Source organism: Meriones unguiculatus, assembly GCF_030254825.1.
Source record: "Meriones unguiculatus strain TT.TT164.6M chromosome 13 unlocalized genomic scaffold, Bangor_MerUng_6.1 Chr13_unordered_Scaffold_34, whole genome shotgun sequence".
NCBI classification, from domain to species: domain Eukaryota; kingdom Metazoa; phylum Chordata; class Mammalia; order Rodentia; family Muridae; genus Meriones; species Meriones unguiculatus.
The window spans coordinates 4,585,897-4,597,207 of NW_026843646.1; the positions used below are offsets into that span (position 1 = coordinate 4,585,897).

The window sequence follows — 11,311 nt, forward strand, 5'->3', positions numbered from 1 at the left end:
ATAAGGTAGAAATTCCAGATACAGCAACAGTGATACTTATTTGGTGTTAGTTTTTAACCTGGTCCTTCTCCTGACATTTACTCTGTAACTGCTTTATATGTAGTTGGTTTTATGTACATGTTCATTTTCTGGGAAGAATAATTTTTTTTCATTAGGTTTTATGAGAAGTCATATCCTCAGAAAGTGTCCTGAGCTTTTAATCCTACCATACTTATCCCTAGGAGACCATATCTTCAAAGGTGATTATATCCTCTTTGTACATCATTTGATGTTATGACTTCAGGATGCATCTCGAACCTTGTTTTCAAGAGAATGTTATAAACAAGCCTTAAGCTTAACAGACATTTGTGCCTCATGAAAAAATTTTCATCATAAAATGTCCTGTCTGAAAAGAAGATCTGAGAACATTGTAAAATGCACTCTGTTACTTTCATTTTAGTCATTAACATTATTAGTACTATTTACAGTTTTTCATTATTTTGTTAGAGACCCAAATATGATGACTCTGGTGTAAGAGACTGTGTACACACTGTTAACTAAAAAAAATAAAACCACACATTCAAAACAAGTAAAACCTCCAAATATTGATAAGAATTAGGTTTAGATTTAGTGCCCAAAAATAATTCAGTTGAAATGTGGGAAAGATATTGAAAGTCCATTATTCAGCAAGCGTTTAGAGTATATATGTAAATATGATGAAAGGATGTACACATAAACACAACCTAAGAATATAATATAGGATAAACCTACTAAAATCTGTACATCTAAAGAAACTAATCAAGAGGGAGGACCCTGACTAAAATGCTCAATCCCTATCCCGAAAGGCAAAGAGGATGGACATTAGAAGAAGAAGAAAACAAGAAACAAGTTAGGAACCTGCCACAAAGGGCCTCTAAAAGGCTCTGCCCTGCAGACTATCAAAGCAGATGCTGAGTCTTATGGCCAAATGTTGGGCAGAGTGCATGAAATCTTATGAAAGAAGTGGGAAATAGTAAGATCTGGAGAGGACAGGAACTCCACAAGGAGAGCAACAGAACCAGAAAATTTGAACACAGGTTTCTTTCCAGAGACTCATACTCCAACCAAGTACCATGCATGGAGATAACCTAGAACGCCTGCACAGATGTAGCCCATGATAGTTTAGTCCAAGTGGGTTACATAGTAATGGGAAGAGGGACTGCCTCTGACATAAACTTATTGGCCTGCTCTTTGATCACCTCCCCTGATGGAGGAGCAGCCTTACCAGGCCACAGAAGAAGACAATACAGCCACTCCTGATGAGATATGATAGACTAAGATCAGAAGGAAAGAGAGGGGAACCTCCCCTATCAATGGACTTGGGAAGGAGCATGCATGAAGAAGGAGAAAGGAAGGTGGAATTAGGAGGGGAGAGGGGTTATAGGAAGATACAAAGTGAATAAAGTGTAGTTAATAAAAGTTAAAAAAATAAAAAATATTTAACACAAAAAAATAAATAATAAAAAAATTCTTGAGCACACACACAAAAGGTGGAATTTCATTAAGCAGGATATTTTTTTTTTCCTTTTTGTTTTCTTGCCAGGAAAAGTTTGAATATGTTTCTCCCCTCTCCTCGTTTTTGTTCCTGTCCCCTTCCACTCCTGCCTTCCTTGCTCAGTGTGAATTTACAAACATTGCACTTGAATGGATGCAATTCTGATTCTGCGAAAGCATTGCCAAAAGGACCCCTGAAGCCTCACTTCTAAACCTTGAACCCCAAATGCATTCTAGCTATTTTTTTTTCTTGCACTGGTGATGCAACTCATTTTCTGGGGGGGGGTAGATATCCAGACATGGTGAATTCCTCATCTACCCCTCCCCTTTCCCCATGCTTATGTCCTTTAGCACTTTGGGAAGCACATTGACAGAGGTTCCCCACCCATGCAAACCACAATCATACATGTGCTTTCTAAGATTTTCTAACAATTTTTTTTTTCTAGTTGCCAGTCTGTTACCTCGCCTAAAAAATAATCAGCTTGGTTCTCAGGTAACAATCTCTTAAGTGCAGCCAGGCTAATAAGGCAAGTGTCAAAGCACTCAGATGGGTATTCTTCGCACATTGCCAGTAAACTGGCACAGACCCAGGAGCCCAGTGGAGTCAAGCCTTCCCCATTTGGGTTCAGTTCACTTCCTTATTGAAGCCACCTAAGGCTCAAAAAAAAAGTTTGAGGGATTGAAGGTGTAGCTCAGTTGATAAGAGGCAGAGCAGAAGGATCAGACATTCAAGGTCATCTTATAGCTCTTTAGTTTCAGGCCAGACTAGGCTACAGAGAACCCTATCCAAATAATAATAATATTAATAACCACAATACGTTTTATCTAAGAGCATATTTGGCGATCATTGTTCGAAGCCAGAGCTAACCTCAAGTCACCTACTTTCCTCAGAGAGGAAGCAAGGAGGCAACGAGGTCCGGCCTGGCAGGATTTTCTGCACATAGAACCCTCAAGATTGGTAGAGGCTGGAGAGAGGAGTTCAGCTTATGAGACATATCCTGGCTGTGAGCCAACATCTGGCTGTCCTTGACTTGGATAGACTGGCCCAGGGAAATGAAAGTAAGACCTGATGTGGCTCAGGCCCAGATGGAAATTCATGACAGGTAGGTCACATCCTCAGAGAGACTGACAGAGGGTGCATTGACAGTTAATCCAGTGATGAAGTGAAAGGAAGGGCGAAGAAAGGACAGAAGCCAGACAAACTATAGTGAAGATGGTGCAGACAAACCACCACCTTAGTGGGGCTGCTGCATTGACTGTCATGGGACCCAGAAGGCCCTAACGAGGGCCAGTTCATCAAGATGTAGCCCTTTCTATATCCATATCTCAAGCCCCTACCAGAAGCAGAACCTGGAATCTGTCCCCTGCCCCAGGTGGAACTCAGAACTCCTCTTCTAGGAATATTCCCAGAATAAGTGACCTCAGTGCAGCCATTTATCCCCTTGGTTCAAAGTTCATGGTTTATTCTGGAGAGTGATAACTGGGCTGAGCCAGCAGTGCTCAACCCAGGCCTTGCTTTGAGCAATGTCCATGGGACACAGTGGCCAACTGGCTTTGTGTGTGGTCTCAGATCTGGTAGGAATGTTGGAGATCTGCTGGCCAGGATATGAATCAGACAGAGCTTATCTGTGTCCAGATCACTAAGACTTGAGGCTAGCAGCTGGGTAGATCATATCTTTAACTTCAGGGACCTTCTAGGAAACTTGCCTGCAGAGCTATGCCTTGTTTCCCTATTTGGCTCTAGAAGGGAAGAAAGTGAACTCAAGGATCCATGAAGATTACAAATCAGAGGCAAAAGTGTTTGAGCTGATTTATCATGAATTAGCACATACCTCTGGGTGGGGGCAAGAATTTTCTTCTTCACCCTTGATGAGAATGATGACCCCAGCCAGAAAAAATACAGCCCTCTCACCCACACCGCTGTCTTTCAAGTTTGGGCTCTAAAGCTTCCCACCTTTAGTATGACTGGGCAATATACTTCCAATCTTTGAACTTTACTTTGATACATGAGAACCCCAGTTCGGGAGCATGTATAAGATCAAAAGAGACAGCAAGTAGCACACATGTAGTACTAGTGTTCTCCCTGTCAGTCGATCCTTATGTTTGCAAATGGGTGAATGAAGGTAGTCAGGCCAATTCTCATGTCACAGCCTTATAAGGATATAGCATTATGAGGAAAACAGAACTATCTGTCTTCCTAATTTTGGCTATTCCTGTATTTCCAAATAGGAATGTGAGTTCTCAATCTTCAGATAACTACCCTCTCCAAACCCTAATTTTCAATTCAGCTGTTTCCAGCTTTGCCCTTATTATGAAATCTTGCTAGCCAGGACCTAACCCTTCCAGGTATACTCTGCATGAAGAGGTAGGGATCAAGGCTCAGCCAGGTGCTAAGCTGGCAGGGGGCAAGGCCCATTTGAGGCCACAGCTCCCCAAGCCTAAGGTCTAGGTTAGCCACGTGTCCCGCCTGTCCCCCAGTTCTTGCAGCTCTATCCTGAAAGCACAGACCAGCACCCTGGGGTGTAGTCTCTCAAGGAAAAGGATTCCTCTAACCCAAATTGTTCTGGCTTTCTTTTCCTTCTCACTGCATGAGCCCTAAGCCAGGAAATAGGGCAGCGGAAGTCCTGCACCAGTCTAATCTCTCGACACCGATCTCCGAGATGCCTGGCCACAAGGGACCTCTACCCTTATCCCTATACCCACAGGCAAGCTTCTGGGCAGGCCTTATCTTAGAAGCCAGCACGCTGGAGGAAAGAGAAGCCTCCAGGGCAGAGCAGGCCCCGACAGACCCTTAGTGTATAAAATGCTGGAGCTGGCTGTGGCTGTTCAGTGGTTTATTGGTGACACTAGGCAGGAGAGCTCCAGCGTTACCGCTCCTGGTGTCTCATCGCAGTGAGTCTTGGACTTGGGGGTTTTGCCAGGGTCAGCCAGACATCTCAAACTTTCTCCTATTGCTTGACAACTTACTCCTTCAGCAGATAGGGACCGCTGTTCTCCAGCGTGTTGGGGAGTGGGGTGTGGCTTTGCCAAATCCCCAAAGCTTGGAGACCTGGACAAGTGGATCCCACAGGGATCCACTGTGGAGCACACCTCATGTCCCAGGTCTAACTCATGCACCCTGCTCTATCTCACCTGAAATCTGTGGGCCAGGATCCTAGGACTTGAGTTGGAGACCTCTGGAAGCCTGGCACTCCGGCTTCCTTTGCTTTGCTTGTCACCAACCTGACCAGCCCAAAAGCCTCTGGGTGCCTCTCTGCTCCAAGAAGAGAAAATCAGCAGAACCAGGCAGAGCGCCGCCAAGATGCTCCCCCTCCTGCCACTGCCCTTCCTTCTGCTCCAGGGCTGTGCAGCTGGCCCGTTTGAAAACCCTCAGCTTCTTGCTCCTTTCCAGGGTATCTGAGCATCTGCACAGAATGAAGCTGGTTTCCATCATCCTGATGTTTCTGGGTTCACTCGCCTTTCTAGGCGTGGATGCTGCACAGCCAGAGGATGTGTCCTTGCAGTGAGTTTGGGGCAGTGCTTTCTTCAGTCCTAATACATGGCAGTCATGGAACAATGAGTGATGGCCTGGAGGGGTTAGAAGGAAGTGGAGATGGGAGCTGGCCGGGACATCACTTGAACTCAAGCCAAACACACCTGCTTGTGTTTTCTAGGTGGGATAAGCTAGCACTAAGTAGTGGAGAGATGGAACTGCAGGCATCCAGCAGCGATTCCTCAGAACTCACTGGTGGGGAGACAGTTCCTATGGAGACTTTTGTTCTGGACCAGGAGAAGGAGAGCACATCTAAAACTCCACAAGCCAGGTAACTACACCCTCTGCAGAGGATGTGCCCTTTCGACTACCCAGGCCCCGGGAGGATTGTCCAGGCCAGACTGCAGCTCTGGTGGAGGGAGCAGGTCCCAGGTCCCTCAGGTTCTGTTTGGCCCTGGTCCAAGGTGCTTAGGGCCAAAGCCCTGGTTGGTTAAGTTTCAAGTGTCCTTCCTTCTCTGCAGCACTCCAAGCTCAGCCCACTTTCGAGTCAAACGCTACCGCAAGATGATGAACCCTGACTCCCACAACTCTCGATGCCGCTTTGGGACCTGCATGTTGCAGAAATTGGCCCAACAGATCTACCAGTTGACAGACAAAAGGAAGGACCCTGTTGCCCCCAAAAACAAGATCGGCCCTCAAGGCTATGGCCGTTGATGCCGGCGTTCCCTGCCGGAGGTCCTCCAGGCCCCATCTGTGATGTCCTCCCAAGAGCAGACACAGGCAACCGCAGCCTCCGGGACCCACTGAGTCATCCCTAAGCGCTTTAGGATTTAGTTAAGGGTGGCAGCATTGAACAGTTGGGGTACTTTCCCTTTGGCACCTGCTTTGCACCAGGGAGGACTGAGACAAACCTGCAGAGATCTGCCTGGCTGCCCCTAACGGAGGTAGAGGAACCCAAGATCAAGCCAGGCTCACCACACACACTGAGAAGTACAGACTGTTACTCTTCAGGCAGGGTTCTGAGCCGCTGCCTAGCCTGCTCACAAACTGGTTTCTCACGGGGAAAATAAGCCTCATTACTACTTGAACTTTCCAAAACCCAGTGAGTAAAAGTGCAATGCTTGTTATACAAAAGTAACTGTCATATTTAAGTTTGTTTGTATCAAGAGGTGCTTTTCTTATAACTTCAAATATGTAGAGATATTTTTGTACATTATATATTGCATTAAGGGCATTTTAAAGGAAATTATATTGTCACCATCCCCTACTTTAAGAAGTGAAGGTCTCAGCGAGCTATAAGGTTGTTTGGTTGAATATGTGTGAGTGTGTGTGTGTGTAAAGAGGAGAGCGCCTGATTACCACCTGTGGAAGAAGAAAAGACATTATGTCTCTTATAATCTATTTACTTAAAATATGTGACCTGGGAAAAAGCAAACCAATAAACTGTCTCAATGCTGATTCATTTTCAGTTCCTTCATCTAAGGAAGGGTGGTCTTGGTTTGGGTTGGCCTGTGGGTGCTGGTGTCTTGCTTCTTGTTTTGGGAAGACAGAACTTCAGTGTGGATGTAAGCCAACATTTCTTTACACGGCTTTATCTGTCACGAGTTCTGTTGTCCATATGGGTGTACAAAGCGCGTGTCCTGGGTTCACCACCTTGCGTGGCGGCCAGACCAGGAGAGATAGGGTGAGACCAAGTAGGTAGGCAAGCATGGGCTTCTCAGATTGCCCAATACACTCCCAATTTTATGGGGGTTGCTCACCGAACCTGAGCTAAGGCATTCTTTGGAGACTTTCTAAGTAGAGAGTTTATGCTGCAGCTGCAGGTATTAAATAGCTACTCAGGCAAAGCCAGCAAAATGTTCTCAAGTCTCTGAGAAACTCTCAGCTAGGAGCCCAAGTCCTCACTAGACCCTAGCATCCATGAGTGGGGCTGTATCACCCTCTGCTGTTTGTCACACATGGTCCCTGAGAGTGGTGGACAGTTTAATAAGTGCAGTTTAATAAGTTCTCCTATGTGGGAGTCAGCACATAGCCTTAATTAAAGAAGAAAGAAAGAAAAAAAAACAGTTTGCAGATGCCAACTGCCCCCCCCGCAACTGCATGATGGCTTGCTGTGCCAGGATAGTTACTCGATGCCCTCATGCTGTGCAGCGAGCAGCTGCTGGCCAGAGACCAAAAGACAGACAGACAGACGTGCAGCCAGAATCGTGCGCCTCTGAGGGCCTGAGACCTTCAATGTTCCTTCTCCCCCTCCAGGCACCTCTTCCTTTCTCTTTCCCAAGTCTTTTTCATGCTCCCTTCCCTTGCCTCTCTCTCCCTTTCCTTTGTCCTTGCTTTCTGTCACCTCCAGAGCAGGTGAGGAGTGCTAGATTCTAAGCTTGAAGGCCAGGTGGCGCCATATACATGCCTACGTAGTAGGCTGTGTATTGTCTTGATCAGCCAATCCTGGAAGATCAATTATTGTGCTTTCCTGAAAGATTTACTGGCCATTTGAACACTCTGAGTTGCTTGTGTCTCTAACTAGTATAGAATATCTGGAAGCTCTTTGGTTTGAAGGATGGAAGTGTCTGAGAATGGCATTAAAGAGCCCTAGCTAAGGGGCAGGATCTTTTCTTCCTTGCAGAAGAAGAGAATTATACACAATGAAAAGAACTGGGCCTGGGTCTGAGTCTACACACAACCTGATAGAGGCAGCTCATGCTTCAGAAGAAAGTAGCCTACATAGCATGTAGAATGTCCCCACAAGGCTTCAATTGTTGACCCCTTGATATAGGTAGTATCAGTCCCATCCAGTTCCATGCCCTATTTGATCTTAACAATTTCATGAGGCTCCCAGTGAGAGAAGATCATAAATTCAGCAACAGACCATCCTGGCCCCAAGTACTTCTTGCTAAGCAGTAACTCAGAACTGTGCCAGGCACTGAAGAGGCACAAGGCATGTATGCAAGAAGAAATGACTAGAAGCTCCAATCCTGTGCCAGTGGGTTCACGGTGGTCTGAAGGGCCTATGGAAACTGACAAGAGCAAAGACTACTTTGGCCTCATTGACAGTGGCCCAAGCCTCTCACTCATTTCCAAAGTTTGTCCCATAGCCACAGAGACATCCAGCCAAAACCTCACTCTGGCAGAACTTCAACTTACCAGACAAAGTTGCCAAAGACAGGTTGGGCACCAGCTTAGGGGCAGCTGCAAGCAGCGAACAAGCATCTAGCCTTCATCTGAGGGATTCTTATGACTTCAGGGAATTCAAGGCAAGTATAAGCACTGTGGTTCAGCTGCTCAACTAAAGTCTTTCCCATTGCTAAACCTGTGACTTGAGACATTTCGGAGGAGACAGAGACCCTCTTATGACCAGCCTGGTACAGTATTTGGGATTAACTAAAGGTCATCACAAAGCCTTGGACCCTACTCTGGAAGATGTTCAACTGACTTTATGGATATATATCCATCTCTATACAACAGCATTTTCATTTCCTGCATGGATTATCATTAGATGAAAACATCACAATTTGTTTAACTGTTCCTGTCTGCTGTTACACAATATAATTTCCTTTATTTTTCCCATTAAAAATGTTTCTTTTGCATTTATTTTTGGGTCATTTTATGACTTATTTAGGATAAATAATTGGAAGCAAAATGTTGGCAGCGTGAGGGGGGCAGAAGTAGGAGGATCTCTATGAATTCTAGGCTAGTTTGATCTACATAGCAAGTCCCAAGCCAGCCAAAGTTACATAGAGAGACCTTACTTGAAAGAAAGAAAGAAAGAAAGAAAGAAGAAAGAAAGAAAGAAAGAAAGAAAGAAAGAAAGAAAGAAAGAAAGAAAGAAAGAAAGAAAGAAAAGACTATGATTTGGGCGTGTGGGTGTGGGCATACAGGTGGGGGCAGAAGACAGCTGTTGGGAGTTTGTTCTCTCCTTCCGATGTAGGCTGGGGGTCAGTGGGGAGAGTGCAGGAGGTCAGTCCTGTGCAGAGCTTCTGCCCACTGACCCACCTCACAGGCCCTTATGATTCTCATACTGTCCTTTATATCTTGAGTACTTAAAAAATCCTTAATTTATTATCTTGTTCTAATAACATGGTTATAATTGTCAGCTGAATCTTCTTCATGCTTCATTTCCTACTATAATCTGAACTTTCTGGTTCATTTTATTAAAGCTTGTTCTGTGTTGTCTGTGTGGACTGGACAGAGGTGAGTCACTCCAGAGAGGCTGTTTGCTTCTTTTTGACTGGTGTGTGTATGTGTAAAATATAAAATGACTTTTTCCTTCTATGGAGATCAGACAATGTCTCGATCCAATTATTTCCTATTGTATGGAACACTAACATTCAGCCTGTGTCTTGCCTCAAATGGTTCTATTTGTAAATAGCAGTAGGATACATTTTGAGTGCAAAAGCTTAAACAGAATGACTCCATGTCTTGTTTGTGTAAGTAAATAACTGGCACAGAGAATGAAGCAAAAACTTATAAATAACACACACAGCAAATACTAGCACCTATGAAGTTATCAAAGTAAATTGGGAACACATGGATATATCAAAACCCTGTCAGAATAAAATAAAATAAAACAGGCTTGTGAGTATACCAAACACACAAGACCAACAAAGGATGCAAACCTTCAACTGGTTCATGTAAAAAGAGGAACTCCTTGCCCTGGGGAATGGCACTCATCAACCTGTCCTTAGACCATCAGGTATGCATGTCTTCAAGGAGCACCTGAATGCCCGATTCCTTCCCCAGGGCTTCTGCTCTGTGCTGGATCAGCTTTGTGACTGTAGTGACACCAGCTCTTTGCAATAACTCTGGGCTCTTTCACTAAGGTCATTGGAGTCCTGTTATCCTTTTAACCCTTTATTTACAATTCTGTAACATTAAATATATGTGTGTATGAGAAGTGTAATGTGTGGTCTGAGAGTTAAGATTAATAATTGTGGTTGGAATAAAAGACTTGTGTTTGCCCTTTTAAGGCTTTGGCTACCGAGTGATATCTGTAATACTTGGTGATATAACACCAAGGGAACTGATATAGCTGTTAATTTGTTAATTCAATAATTAAAAGTATCCATCTGTATGTATGTATATATGTGTGTATGTATATATGAGTCGCTATGAAGGGCTGGCTTGCTTGGAACTCAAAGCAATAGCCTGCCTTTGAATCCCCACTGCTGGGATAAAGGAACTACAAACTGGCTCAGGTATAATTCTGACATAGCTCCCTTCTGCCACCTTCATAATTTACATCTTCAATGGTCTATATGCAGTCTTTTTCTGCCTTAATATCTTAGAACATCCACTTTTTAAAATAATGTCATGTTTTGTTTTGTTTGTTTGTTTGTTTGTTTGTTTATTCTTTAAACATTTTAATGTAAAGGAATTTATTTTTGCTTATGATGAGAGGCAGGGATTTCTCTCTCCAAACTGCCAGCCAGTTGTTTAGCATGCATATGAAATAAGATGCACACAGCCTTGCAAGCTGCTTTCTTCAGTCTCCACAAAGAAATCTGAAGTTCTGTGGGGTGACAATGGGGAGAAAGCTAGCCAGGCTCTGTCTTCTACTTCCAGGAAAACAGCTCCACTCCTTTTCTGTTTTATATGTTGGGGCTTCATGTCAGGTTTACATCTTCTTGTAAATGGGTGCTATGATAACTTCTCCAACAGTAAATAGTTGAATGTTTCTGTTCCTCTCATTCTCTTCTGTTGCTCAGTTTCTCATTTCCTGCACTACCTTAACAATATTTGAAAGCTTATTCTGAAACTGTTCAAACTCATGCAAAAGGTACAGATGATAAAATGAAGATTCTTATATTATTAAAACCCAGCAAATAAAGTTGGTTGTGGTATGGGCCAGCATCCTGTCAACTGTATTCTTTTGACTGCAGGAAGACTGACTGTCATCCACAGCACCCTGCAGGTCCTGCTTCAGATGATCCCAGAGTGACTGCTGAACACCACCCTCCACCTCCCATCCAGATTGCTCTACTCCACCAAAGACAGTCATGAGCTACCCTCACATTGTTAGACAGGCGGTAGTGGTGCATACCTTTAATCCTAGCACCCTGGAGGTAGAGGCAGGCAGATCTCTGAGTTTGAGGCCAGCCTGGTCTACAAAGTGAGTTCCAGGACAGCCAGAGCTATACAGAGAAACCTTGTTCTGAAAAACAACAACAAAAATGCTCACTCAAGTTACACAAGTTGCACATGGTCCAGGATTGCCAGGCTCTTGTTGCTTTTTCATTGAGCCTAGTTGGTAACCTTTGGTGTCAGTTTGATGGACACCAGTTAGAACAGCGATCCTTAACCTCTTTAGCCTATTACAAACACATGAACTTT

The 11,311-nt window shown here is 44.3% G+C and overlaps 1 protein-coding gene across 1 annotated transcript; it reads left to right on the forward strand.

The window, feature by feature from the left end:
- The first annotated feature begins 4,925 nt into the window (after positions 1–4,925).
- LOC132650905 (pro-adrenomedullin-like) lies at positions 4,926–5,698 on the forward strand. The gene is made up of 3 exons (XM_060376239.1): positions 4,926–5,014; positions 5,166–5,315; positions 5,506–5,698. The coding sequence occupies exons 1-3, from the start codon at positions 4,926–4,928 to the stop codon at positions 5,696–5,698; spliced, it is 432 nt and encodes a 143-aa protein (XP_060232222.1).
- The last annotated feature ends 5,613 nt before the right edge of the window (positions 5,699–11,311 follow it).